The sequence below is a fragment of the Clarias gariepinus genome, chromosome 6, assembly GCF_024256425.1.
Source record: "Clarias gariepinus isolate MV-2021 ecotype Netherlands chromosome 6, CGAR_prim_01v2, whole genome shotgun sequence".
NCBI classification, from domain to species: Eukaryota; Metazoa; Chordata; class Actinopteri; order Siluriformes; family Clariidae; genus Clarias; species Clarias gariepinus.
Genome location: NC_071105.1, coordinates 4891859 through 4906005, shown reverse-complemented (window position 1 = coordinate 4906005; position 14147 = coordinate 4891859). Strand labels below are relative to the sequence as shown.

The following is a 14147-nucleotide window of genomic DNA, read 5'->3' as shown; positions in this document are numbered from 1 at the left end:
CAGTAAATAATAATAATAATAATAAATCTACACATTATATATTTATACATTAAAATAGTATATGGAATATAATTATTATTAATTTAAGTTTCAGATACCAAAAATAAACTTAATTGAAAAAAAAAAGAAAAGAAAACATTAGTACTGTATATCTGCACACAGAGATTTGAATAAATTATATAAAGGTATTTTATACCGCTGTTAATACTGGGATGTGAATTTTATTTCTCCAATCAAGCGACATTGCTTAATTATTTAAAGTGCTACGAAAAGAGTTACTACACATTTCAGAAAAAAACAAATAGTACATTAAATAATAGTAAAACACTACAAATTTAAACTCACTACAAATAAAAAAGAGGAAACAATACACATAATGATAGCTTTCCGTGAATTATATTTATAATTTAATATACCTTATATAAATCAAAAAATGTTTTAAATTCGAGTTTCTTTTTTCCATAAAGAGACTCAGTTATTTTAAATGCTAAGATTTAACATTTGTGTATATCAGCAAAAAGAGATTAAAATACTTAATATGATAATATTTATATGTTTACATTTTAATTCTGCATTGTGTGGTAAAAAAAAAGGAAATACATCAAAACTAAATAGGAAATAATAATAATAATAATAATAATAATATTAATAATAATAATACATACATACATACATACATTATAACTATATATATTAAAACTGTATTTTAAACAATATTTAAATGCTACAATTTAAATTCCATGAAACAATATCAACTTAATAAACGTTTTTGAATTCGAGATGTGATTGTTTCCCAATAAAACGATATTGTTTAATCATTTTAAATGCAGAAGTGCCCCCGTGTGGACGAATAGAAGTACTGCATACTTCAGTAAATATAATCCATTATATTAAACAATATTAAAAAACTAAAAATGTAAAGAGCATAAATCAAAACCTGAAGGGACACATTTCACATAATGTCATGCGTACATATACATTATATAAATATTTTTCTCCATAATGTGAACTAAATATTTCAGGAAATACAGCAAAACTAATTATATAATAATAATAATAATAATAGTTTAGTTTTAATTTTGTTTGTGTTTACATGTGTGTGTATTTTATTTATTCATTTTTTTAAACGAGAGACAGTGTTTAGTGCTAAAGTTTCTACACTCTTCTGGAAATACACAAAAACTAATAAGGAAATAATAATAATAATAATAATAATATATACATCCACAGCCACAAGGATTCAAAACACAGAATTTCTAAAAAATATATTTTTGCCTTTAGTACATGGTCAGGTCTACTTTAGCATGAATTAATTAATCAATACAGCAATACCTGTGGAACAGCTGAGGCGTTACTGAAGACCAGGTTGCTTTAATAGCGATGGAGAGTTGCTTGACAAGTCAAGCACAGTAATATTACAGTCAGCAGACCAGTTAGTAGTAGTTAAGGTGCTAAGTCCTGCTGGAAAAGTAAATCATCATCTTTATAAAACTTGTCAGCACGGGGACTTTTTCTTGTTAGTGCAGGTAAGATAAAGACGTCTGTACATGGTGGCTCTTGATGCACTGACTTTAGCCTCTTTCTACTCCTTGTTAAGCTCTCCCAAGTTATAAAATAGGCTATGCTTGACAATCTTCTTAAGATTACGGACATCCCTGTTGTCTGTTCATCTTTTCTAATCACATCCTTCCCTTCTAGTCAACTTTCCATGAATTTGCTTCAATACAGCAGTCTGTGGATTTCCCTCCTTGTAGAAGGGGTTAAAGGTGTTGAAAAAAAGTAAAAATAAAAAAATGTGTTTCATCATTAAATTCAAAAAGTGAAATCCTCATATATTTTTGAATCAAACTTCTCTTGAAGTTTCCACACTTGGTTATGTTTCAGGGTGCCTTCTCATCTGCCCGTGTTGACCCTGTACAGGATGAGTGATATAGAAAATGAGTGGGTTAGTGAAAACCTTTATTTTCTTTTAAATACAATAAATTCTGTATAAACTAAATTATATAAATCAGCTTAATATCACATATAATAAACACATACTAGATTGTCTAAAATATTGATAAAAACACAAAAACAATTACGCTTTTTTAGATTTACATAAATACAAGTCTGGATACTGATTAACGGTATAAACTCCAAACAGAAATTTTCTTTAAAATAATTCAATACATAAAGCAAAAGTAAACTAATTTAAATATATAACTTAATTAAATACTAAATAAGGATAGAAGTAAAAAAGATATAGAATCAACATATACTTTATTATACAGAGGGTGGGGGAAATGAACAAGGCGATATTTCATGGCTAGAGTTACTGGAGCGCTACCCCACGGTGCATCACCCCATTTTGCTTTTACTGTGGTGTGTGTGGTTAGACCCAGATTTCCCAGGAAATTGGCTGTCCAAGAATGTGATTACGTAGTTCCTGTAAGGCTACAGAAAGGAGAAGGTGTACAAGACAAAGCCTTGCACACTGGACGACTTGGATGCATGGATTCAGGAGGTTCTCAACAGTATTCCACATGAACTCCTTCCAAAAGACTGCAGATGGCTGTTTGAGGAAACTGATTTAACTTAAAGATTTGCTTTCATTTTCCTAATAAATAATAAAGTACATGTACAATTTGTATTAAAAATATATGGACTTTATTACCAGTTTTTTTTAGGCCTAGTTACTTTTCACCCACCCTGTACATTAAATTGGTATAAATAATTTCTTTAGTGCTTCTAAAAGTCTTTTAGTAAAGGATTGATAAACAAGATGCATTATGAGTGAGTGAGCCAGTGGCAGAGGAAAACTCAGCTGGAGCAAAAACTCAGCAGGGAACCCCATCTTCTTCTGCCCACGCTCGTGGGGGAATTCTCATTTGACTTGCTCACTGGGGGGTAAAAGCATCTGCAGATCTGTTGCGAGACAATCTGTGCTGCAGAAAACAGTCTGATACATGAGATCTTTTTGGCACAGATCTGACTACGACTGAGAGACACATTACTCATTTAAAACAGATGTTTTTATTTTATCAGGAAAGAATACTGAACTACATACTGGAACACTTTAACGCATTAATTGTGTTATATTATGCATCTTATATTATCTACACCAATCTGTTTTGCTTCAAAAGATTTCAGTTCTGCATCGACGGTAAGAGGAAGTTACCGCACTTTCCATGAAAATACTTAGCTATACCAAAATGGTAAAAACAAAAAACAAAAAAAAACATCAGTGTATTACATTGAAACCTCAAGGCACTATATTAGAAAGACCATACAATAAGGAAGGCTTGCTTTGCTACTAGAAAAGCCCTGATTTTTTGTGACATAAATTCCTTGGAAATACTGGTTGTTTGTGTAAAATTGGGATTTTCCTCCTACAGCAGTGAGCGGTCCTGGGTTCCAGTTCCTGTTTCTCAAGTGAGGTCAAAAAAGAATTGTTAGACTGGTTTGAGCTAACAGTAAGTATATCCCCATTCAAATAGCCACTCTGTACAACCATAATGAGCAGAAGAGATCTCAGAATGAACCGGGAGGTGGATGAAGTACAACTGGAGCAGACAGGACTCTTGTCATGCAAGACAGAAAAACTGATAGAGGACAAAGAATAGACCACACTGTGTTCAGTAAGAGTTAATCATTTTATTGTTGACTCTGTTATATATTTAATATTGTATATTTATTTTTAATAATTTATTAATTTATATATTTATGTTAGATATCTTAAAAACAACCAAGAAAGACAACAAGAGCTCATAACGTCTAACAGATTGCATTTGAGCGTTTATACAGGAGAGCGTAACAGTGTTCACATGGCGTGTTTGCAGGTCAAAGTGCCGTCCTCCAGCAGGAGTTTTTTACTCCACACATCCGTACATCTCACACACTTTTTACAGAACGAAGGAAAATTATATTGTGCAAAGTGTCACAACTGTTGGATGAAAGTTTTATATACAACAATAACATCATATCATTATATCTTATAATACATTAAAAAAACAAACAACAAATTTACAGAACGCTCCCTTTACTCCAGATGTAGTCGATCACCCAGAACTTTATACTTTAACAAACATACGACCTCCAGTTTCACTGATCCACCACATCCGAAACGGTATTTTATTTCCTCTTAAAAATATTACATTTTATTGTATTTTTTTATTTACTACACTCTTTACTTGTCTTAACATTAGATTCTTCTAAATTGTGCTTTTTAAAAAATACATGGCAGAGATTAAGCTGCTTGTATCACCGTTAACAGATTAATAAATAATTCTGTTTAAAACATTCAGTCGAAGTTGCACACGACATGATCACTGATACACAACACACTGATTGCACTGAGATCAATGGCCTAAACAAACCACACACACACGCACGCACACGCACACACACACAGAATAAATATATATCATATATATAGTCATACATAGTATTTGTAAAATATACTGTATATACCAGTAGCTTATATGAAGGAATGGGGAATAGAAAGTGTGTAACGTCTTTGGCTCACAAATTCACGACTGACCCATAAACCTATTTATATATAGAAATTAAATTTAGATCCGACAATACACTATACAAACAAATTCAAAACGACAGTGCAAACATTTCAACACAATTTAGATTTAGGCATGTGCCAATAACGAAGAAAGTTGGAACGCAAGCTGTAACAAAGCTAACATTTTGATTTGCTTCAAATTCACTACTCTACATTATTAGCATAGGTACACATCATGTAGGAAAAAAATAGCTAGCTAAGACACTAGGACGCGCTCATAAACCCATTTCAGGATGTCATCAGTATTAGCTGACTAGCTTAAAATGAAATGTGCTAGTTAGCCTGTGTTCGGGAGCTAGCACCAATATCTTCCTTGCTAGCATTCACCAGACACTATCCACAGCCAATAATCAACATGTAACACCACACCACTACAGGATATATTGTTTAGCAAAATTAGCTAGCTAGCTAAAACACGTTCTCATAGTTAGTGCAATACAAATGTTAAGCATTTACTGTGGAATAAAACTTTAGTATCAGCACATGCCTAGTCAAAAATAAATAAAGAAAGACTTTGATGTGAATATTTTAGCTGCGTTCAGATGGAGTCGTATGTTTACCATGCTTTCTGGAAGATTCTAACGTCAGGCATCAAAATCTCCGGAGTATGTAAGTTATGACTTCTCTGTTGATGGTGATTTTTGAAAAGTTTCTGAATATGTCAGAACCCTTGGACATTTGGTTAGCAACCGTAGCATTATGCACTTTTTCTAAAATATCTGTGGGAAATGTTGATATTTCCAAGTCCTGTTTTGTTTCTTTCTGTATTGTGACTTTGTAGTGTCCATATATAGATGTTTTTTTATATATACTAACTACCTACCTAAGCCATTAGCCTTAGAAATCAACAAACATACGAAAGTTTGGGCAAATGAGAAACTTCCTGTTATTGCCACATTGACTATAAATACATGATTATTATAAATTTACCAAGTAAAATATGTCTACTTTTAATATAAAAATTATCATTCATTTCCTTTTACTTTCTAAATTTTTTTTAATTAAAACAGTTCCGCAGCTGTAGCTCAGATCTAATACATTATTTACTTGGACACATGTTCACACACGTGTTGCCACACTCCTCGGCTTGTTAATCTTTGGTAGTGAAATGTCTGATTCTGTGTGTATCTAGGCCGAAAAAAATGAAGTGTGAGGCAGCTAGCTACAAGACCCTGTGGTCTTTTAAACATCTGACATTATAATTTGGGAACTCCCTGACATTCCAGATTTTACTAATCAAACCCAAGAGCTGATAGGGATAGTTCAGGTTTATTTTCAAGTCTGTCTTAAATGTGATGGTACTCACAATTAGTAACCTAGTAACCAAGTGTAAGGATCAATTCAATGATGGAAACTTCAAAGCACTTTTGTAAGTCAATCTGGATAAGAGCATCTGCCAAATGCCTAAATGTAAATCAAAATTGAGATGCATATAAATACATTACCATAGATCTTGGTCATAAATTTTCCTGCTCTGCACACAGAACATGAAGTTTGTCACTCTGTACGTAAGTACAATGTGAGAAATCAGGGCCAAGTTCCACAAAATTCTGTGCAAAACTGCATTCCAAAGTTTGGCTAAGAATCTTATGACGCTACTGCAGTCCCACTGAGCTAAACAGAGTTTGTATCTCTTAAAGTTACAGTGTGCTTAGTACGGATTTCATCTTTTCTTTCCTCATAAATACAATGATAGACTTGAAAACCCCTGAATTGTCCCCTTTTTTATTTGGGAGAATGAGAAAACTTCCAGTGATTCCAATTTCAAAGCTTTATAAAGGCCCAACATTTTACCAATACATTGCAGAATTTAAGGATCAGGAGCTTTCTGACAGCCCAGATTTTGCAAACCTAAACAGGATTTGGGTAAATGGTAAACTTTCCCATAATTCCAATGTCAAAGCATTCATACACGGGCATGTCGGATATTTGGAGTTTTCTGACAGCCCTGATTTTGTTAAGCATACTTGGAAGCTTGGAAATTTGGAACGATGGGAAAATCTCCAGTTATTTCAGTGTCAAAGTGCTCAATTATTGACCAGTGCAAGATCTTTTTGATAGCCAGAGTTTCCAAAACTAAAGCTTGAATGTAGCAGAATTCAAGATAACGGGAAAATGTATTATTATTCCAATTTTAAAGCATGCATGCATTGCTAAACTGGAAGACGGTAATTATGGTTACTCCCATATATCACAAAATCTTTAAGCTTTGTTCTCTGTTTTAGCATTTCCCAGTTGCTTAGAAACCATCTTCTCACAGTTCGAACGACTTAAATGCCAAAGGTATGATTTCAAAAGCATGGTTTGACGAGTTCCATCCGAACACTTCGTTATTATCTGGAAACCAAAGACACATTTTCACCTCACAAAGGCGCTAGTTAAACACAAGATCTACAGCAGTGATGATCAGCCCTGCTCCTGGAAATGTACAGTCTCACCGCTCAGGTCCTGTCCTGATGAATTAGCATGTGAGAGTTTAGATCTAAAGGAACGGGGTTGTTCATCCTCACTGACCTACAACAGTAAGAAACACGACCACAGACGTCACATTGCACACATACACAGGAAGGAGACTTTGTTAAAAGGGTGGTGCGCCTTGCTCTTTGTCTTTGTTATGTATTTACAACCTGAAGCACTGTAACTGTCCCATTACACATAATATATAGTTATTATAAATATATGCATACTGTATATGTATGGATGTTAATGTGATTAAAACTATGTGCTGTGCTTTTGTTTTTCGGACTGTGTGAAGGAGGAGTTTCTATTATACACACTCATGCCACAAAGAGGGACATTATTCAAAGTGAATTATTACACAGTACGTGGACTGATTTGTATGTGTATGTTTAAATCGTCTAGTTATATTAATACCCTTAGTGTTTATCTAATCATCATATATCACTAAGTTTTAGTCCACACTAACACCAGCAAATTTGAAAACACATATTCTTATTCCTTTGTCTTTCCTGCTACTCTTTTAGTATTTTATGATTGCTGAAAACCAAAAAACATTTGTCATTTGTATTTCTATCTATTTTTTAACAGAATGTAGACAATTCCTACAATATATCAGACATGACTCAAATGTAGTCTAAACTTTCTAAATTTCTATTCATTATAGAGTAGTGTATACTTGCACACCTGTTTGTGTAGTCGGTATGTTGGTGAGATAAGTGCTGGCAGAGAACACCTAAACAGCACTAAACAAGCCCAGACATTAGGCAAATGGCTTTACAAACATGTGTACTTATGTAAACTAGTAAATAGGAAGTTCAAAGCCTTTCTGAAGGCCCAGATTTCACCAACTTAACCCAGACTTTTGCAGAATTCGTATGAATAGGAAAGGTTCCTGTTCTTTGAATTCCCAAACAATTCTTTGATCAAGTCTGGTCAAGTTTCTGAGCTTTCTGAAGACCCAGAATTCACTACCAGAACCCAGAGGAGAATTTGGAAGAATGGGAAACCTTCCTGCTATCCAAGTGTCAAGGATTTATGCATTGCTAACTCAAAGATGGATAAATCTAATGAGGCATTTAAAGATACTATATGATTGTCATGTGATCTTAACAATTGCAGGATGCTGTGTTTTCTGTATTAATGCACCTTCAGTAAACACATCCTCCTGGTCAGTGATCCAGAGCCTATTCTGAGAATCAGGGATATCCCTTGGCACCCTACGACGTGGATCTCAACTAGGGGCAGAATTGGAGAGAACGTGCTTCACAAGAAACTCCATACTGTGCTCAGGGTTGACCTCTGGAGCTGTGATGTTGTAATAATACCTTTTGTTGCTTTGTGACACTGTAGCTTGCAAAGAAAATTTTTTATGTCATCGTGCAGAAGTGTGAAGGCTGAAGGTCCAGTGTGCATGCTCAGTAAGTTGTTCTATCATTTTCAGGTTTGGGAAACTTAATTTGTCTGTTTTCAGATTTTTCTGTGTTAGTGCAGACTAGGTCTAAATATCTCACTAATACTAGACACATCTACCAGTTCGACGGGACACGGTGCACTTTAAAACTACATTTAAACTGTTGAACAGGGACATAGCACAGGTTTACACTCATTGGATGTTACACAGGGCTTCCTCCAGAAGATGGCGCTCTGTACAACTCTATCACAGGTCTTGTCCGAGTCTCTCAATCTCCTCAACGAGGAAGTCGATGTCTGACTTGGTGGCAGCGTGATTGGAGATGACCATGCGGAAGAAGTTGACTTTGTCTCCCTGCGGCTGGTAGCCCACCATGGTGGTGCCGCACTCCATCATCATCGCTTTGATCTTCGGTGCCACCTTGAGTGGGTAGAAAAAACATTGCAAAAATGTTAGCATGAGTTAATCTGTGGTGTGTGTGTGTCATAAGCATCAGATATGTGAGAATAACCTTGTGCAGTTGTTCCCTTCTCTGCTCTCCGTCTGGCATGTTCCTCATACTCGGTGGAATGTACCAGAAACACACATTAGTGTGCTGGGGCTGGAGATAGAGAGAGAGAGAAAGATAATAAGGAAGGAGTTTGATAAAAGAGAATGAGGAGATAAGAAAGGATGGAAGTGTGTAAAAAAGAAGTAAAAATGTACAGAAAGACAGAATGCAAGAATGAATGTTGAAAAATTAAGTGAGGATTGGGAAGTAAAATTGGGAAAAAGCATGAAGAGTCATAGAGAGTGGGAGAAAAAGATAGTAAGAGAAAAGTAAAAAATGGTAAGGAGGCAGAAAAAAAGAAAGGAACAGAAAGGTGTGAAATAAAGGGAGGAGGTAAAAGTTGAACAGAGACCAAGAAGCAGAATTAGTCAGAAGAGTAATTGAAAGAAGAAGAGCATGAAACGGGGCAAGAAAGAAAGAAAGAAATTAGGAGGTAAAGAGACTTTAAGAAATAAGAAAGAGAATGAGAGAAGATAACTGTTTGTGTGTGTATGTTACCTCTCCTTGGAAGACCATTTGGTAACCCTCACGATTCTTGATTTTGTTGTAGAGATATTGAGAGAGCTCCAGACAACGGTCCACATGCTGCTCAAACCCGACCGTGCCCTATGTAGAGGAACATCATGTATTATTCTCTCTCTCTCTCTCTGTCTCTTTCGAAAGTCACCGAAGCAACACAAAAACACCACCAGGAAGGAATTTAATGACTCAGCATAAGCAGCTGAGACTCATGTTTATGGCAAGTGATTGATGAAAAGAGACAGGCTGAAGCACAGGGCTTGGAAGTCAGGAATGTCAGATCCAGGCCAGATGTGACATTTCATAAATCTATTTTAAATAAATAAAGAAACACATTGGACCTAACCCACCTTGGCTTTCCACATGAGCCAGAATTTGAAGATGTCTACATGTCTGCCACACTGGATGGCTTTATCTCCTGTATCGTATGTCACATCGTACTGTTTATCAGGCTGGAACAGGTAACCGGCACACATGGAGTTACAGCCCTGCAGAATTCCCTGAAACACACCAGAGACATCACTGCTGTTACATCACATGCTATTACGAACCTCCATTTTCTAGTTAGTTTCATGCGGAGGTGCACCACGACACTCATCATACCATCTTGATGTTGATTATTTTTCTGTAACAGCATCTGTTTTAGAGCCTACATGGGACACAATTTATTGGCCATTTTTTGTGTGGTTTTTTTTTGTATTGTTGTCTGAAATACCAGTGGATGGTACACGTCCCCTGCACAGTTCACAATTATTTCCCATAATTCTAAATATACTAAATATTTTAATAACAATCAGGACAACAGGTGTCCACAAGCGCAATAGTTTTAAACATAAAAAAAAACTGACCACAAATGCAAAAACACTTCTTTCGACCACTTTTCCTTTTAGTTTGCTCTTGTGTTGTCATGGTTACCTTCTCTCTGACCAGGATGGCTGAGCACTGCAGTGGCACGCCCATCATCTTGTGAGGGTTCCACGTGACCGAGTTCGCTCTGAAAGAGACACAATCATATTATATACTATATTATATATTATATTATAATATGTATTTGGGTGGCTGAGATGTTTACTAATAGACCTATTTAGATTATATATGTATATTTTGCCTATTAATCTACAATTACATTTTGCACATTTTGTGTAATTTATGTAATACATTATTTCTGTTTAAATTCTGTTTTATTTGTAACTTTTGTAAATCTGTAAATCTGTGAATGTGTATATTTCATACCAAATTAGATTGTGGTGATTTTTATTTTTATTGAGTGTATTCTTTTATTGTAGTGAAATCTTTCTATTCTATTCTATCTTTCCACTTTAGGTCACAGAAAACTGTATAAGCATTTCACTTGCTATCATACTGGCTATGGTTGTGTGTGTGACAAAATTATTTTTTGTATGAGATTGTAATCATCTTCCTTAATAAGAAATAACATGGACTCAATCTAACACACACCAAGAAAGTGTACGTGCATACTGTATCATATGGATGTGGCTTAAATGTGCTTTCCATGTGCTTGAATTGTTTGGGCTATATTCGAGGGGAAGTTGTAGCTTAGTGGAAAAGATGTTTAACCGCTGGTCAGAAGGTTGTGAGTTCATATCCAGCATCCCTAACTGCCACGGCAATTCTGACTCTCTCAATATCACTGAAGTTAGCAGCTAATGCAATGAAAGTATCATTTTAACAATAAAGAGTCTTTTTAAAACTAATTTACCAACACATCTTAGAAAAACATTTATATTTGTATCTTATTCCTATAATCACTGTGCCTTCAAGCTGTTTGCATGAAACTTTGAGTTAGCCAGTGTTACTGTGTTTGTCTTTTCCGGGTATTTTCAGAGCCTGACAAAACCTGGAAAGACAAACACAGTGTTGTGCTTGAAAAAACAATTTTACCTCTGGATACCGTTCAGCTTGTGACGATGTTTCCTCGACATTAGAAGACTGCCACCCCATGCACCCTAAATATCACACACACATTATCATTATTATTCATTCATTCATCATCTAAATCGCTTATCTTGTGTACAGGGGGGCCAGGAGACTTAGTGCACGAGGCGGGGTACATTCTGGACAGAGTGCCAATCCATTGCAGGATACACACACACACACACACACACTATGGGCAATCTGGGAACATCAATTAGCCTAATCTGCATGTCTTTGGACTATGGAAGGAAACCTGAGTACCCAGAGGAAACCCACTAAGCACAGGGAGAACATGCAAACTCCATGCACACACACAGACCCGGAGCAGGAATCAAACACTGGATCCTCGGGTTGCTAATGCTAATGTATTATACAGTATAGTAAACATAAGTCAAAGAAATTTAAAGGCTTGTTCCAAATTATCCACAAAAAACAGCCTTAACCCATTAACACTACACTCACTATCCACTTTATTAGGAACACCTGTACACCTTAACAATCATATAAGTATCTAATCAGGCTTCAGACACAGCATAAAAGCTTTGGTTAAAGTTCAGATCAAACATCGGAATTAATAAAAGTGTGATCGCAATCTTCCTATTGTCAGCTCGGGGAGTTTTTCCTCGCCACCTCTCATTATTATTTAGACACATTTTTCTCAAACATACACACTTCAATACATTTTCCTTCCAAATTTTTCTTTTCAGTTCTGTAAAGCTGCTTTGAGACAATGACCATTGTTAAAATCGCTATATAAATAAAATTGAATTGAATTGAACTTAACTGTGGCATGATGCCTATTGCCAGATGAGCTGGCTTGAGTCCTACGGTAAAGTGCCACACTAACTGTGACCTAATAGGAAATGTACAGCATCATGCAAACTCCTGTCCTTGTGTAATTACAGGACGGTTGGGTATCAAACAGATCATAAATTCTTTACAGTTCTTTGATGTTAAAAAAGTGTAAAGGAAACTCACATCCACATGGAGCCAGACGTTGTACTTTTCGCAGATGTCTGCAATGTCGTTGATGGGGTCAAACGCTCCGTACACTGTAGTACCAGCCGTGGCATTCACAAATAGTGGAACATAACCCTATATCACACCCACATGAAACATAAAATCAACATTAAAGACAGGTACTGTCCAGTTAAGCCCCCATTTATTGAGTTAGAATGGCATCTGGGTAATGAAGCAAACAAAGCAGGGCTAATGAACTGCAGTCCATCTGTCAGATGAAGAAAGTCTTGTCATGCCGCTTCATTGATCCACCTCGCTCCATTAGAGCAGAGGTTAAGCTCACACACTCATGCCAAACAGCTCTAAGAAGTGTTCTCTCTGTTACAGGCAGATTGGTGAGCTCACCTTCTGTTTGACGCTGATGATTTTAGCCTCCAGGTCTGCAGGTATGACTCGACCCCTGAAACACATCAAGTTACATCAGCAAGGCTGAAAAAAGGAAGATTGTATCAAGTTAGAAGCTACTTAAGAAGTAGTTTGGCAAACCAGCTAATGTACACTAGAAGCCAGAACTTTAGATGCATTAGACTTAATGAATCATTTGAAAATACACTGATTAAAGTTGTTTCTGAGACAAATGTAAAGCATGACTTTAAAGACCATGAATGAATTTATTCCCGAATGGAAATAAAACTTTTTATTATAATAACAAGGGTTATAATTTTTATCCTCATGAAGTCTGGCAAACGGTACTGGAGCATTACTCCGAGACAGTCTGTATCCGCAGGCCATCAGGCTGATGAACAGTTGTACTATCACTACAACCGATGTAACATGCCTAAGGCTACTCCTCCTGCTCAAATGCACCCTGAACCCTTTACAGTGGACTATCCTGCACAACTCCATGTTACCTGTATAAGGAAACTGCGAAAACTTAACATATTAAACAATATGTCACTTTACCTCCACTCGCCACTTTACATCCACTTTGTCACTTTAATTGTTTACTTGTACCACAGTGTACTAGGAAACGGTTGTTAAAAAATATTACGGGTTCTTTATATTGTAAATTAAAAATTATATTATACTTCTAATAGAGTTCTATTCTATATCTATCTATATTTCAACTTTAATTCTTTTTTTTTATAAATGAAGTCAAATCATTTATGGTAATGAGTTCATAATATATTCTATCTGGTTTGTTATATCTTAAAATAAGAAACCATGTTGTGCTGTGTGCCATGTCTTCATTACTGATTTTATTACCTTTCGTCGGTGCTGAGCAGGATAACATTTTCTTTTCCAAAACCCAGAGCTGCTCCAGCTTTTGCGATCGAATAGTGACTCTACAAAATACACACACACACTGTAAATCAACAGGAAATCATGGAACACATCTATGTTTTGACTGAGATGATCAACTTCCTCACGTGTTCTGATGTAAAGAGGATGAGCCGCGGTGCCGCTGACATGCCTTTGGTTTTGACCTCGGGGAAATACTTATAGCGGGCGATCATCACACTGTACATGTTTGATATGGCACCACCTGTGTGTAGAACTAAAAATCATCATCTGAACCTCAGACTGTAAGTCACACCTGACGTCACCGAACAAACAGAATCTAGGCTAAGGTATCTGAAGTCATTTGGATTTTAAAATAAAAACGTCCTTTACGTTTTATACCACTGTGTTATTAAATTCTTAAATCTGATTTGCACTATACCAAGTTGTGCATTATTTTGCTGTAACATTTTATGTAA

General features: G+C 35.7%; 1 protein-coding gene across 4 annotated transcripts in view; it reads right to left on the bottom strand.

The window, feature by feature from the left end:
* Positions 1-6108: 6108 nt before the first annotated feature.
* gad1b (glutamate decarboxylase 1b) overlaps positions 6109-14147 on the bottom strand; it is a 28044-nt gene continuing 20005 nt past the window's right edge. For all 4 annotated transcript variants that reach the window (XM_053499391.1, XM_053499392.1, XM_053499390.1 and 1 more), the window contains 10 exons: positions 13818-13933; positions 13654-13733; positions 12793-12847; positions 12406-12522; positions 11395-11459; positions 10408-10486; positions 9843-9992; positions 9472-9579; positions 8935-9024; positions 6109-8843 (listed from right to left, as the gene is read on the bottom strand). In XM_053499391.1, the coding sequence (XP_053355366.1) occupies positions 8670-8843; positions 8935-9024; positions 9472-9579; positions 9843-9992; positions 10408-10486; positions 11395-11459; positions 12406-12522; positions 12793-12847; positions 13654-13733; positions 13818-13933 (1034 nt within the window). In that variant the 3' untranslated portion in view covers positions 6109-8669. The remainder of the gene's footprint in view (positions 8844-8934; positions 9025-9471; positions 9580-9842; positions 9993-10407; positions 10487-11394; positions 11460-12405; positions 12523-12792; positions 12848-13653; positions 13734-13817; positions 13934-14147) is intronic.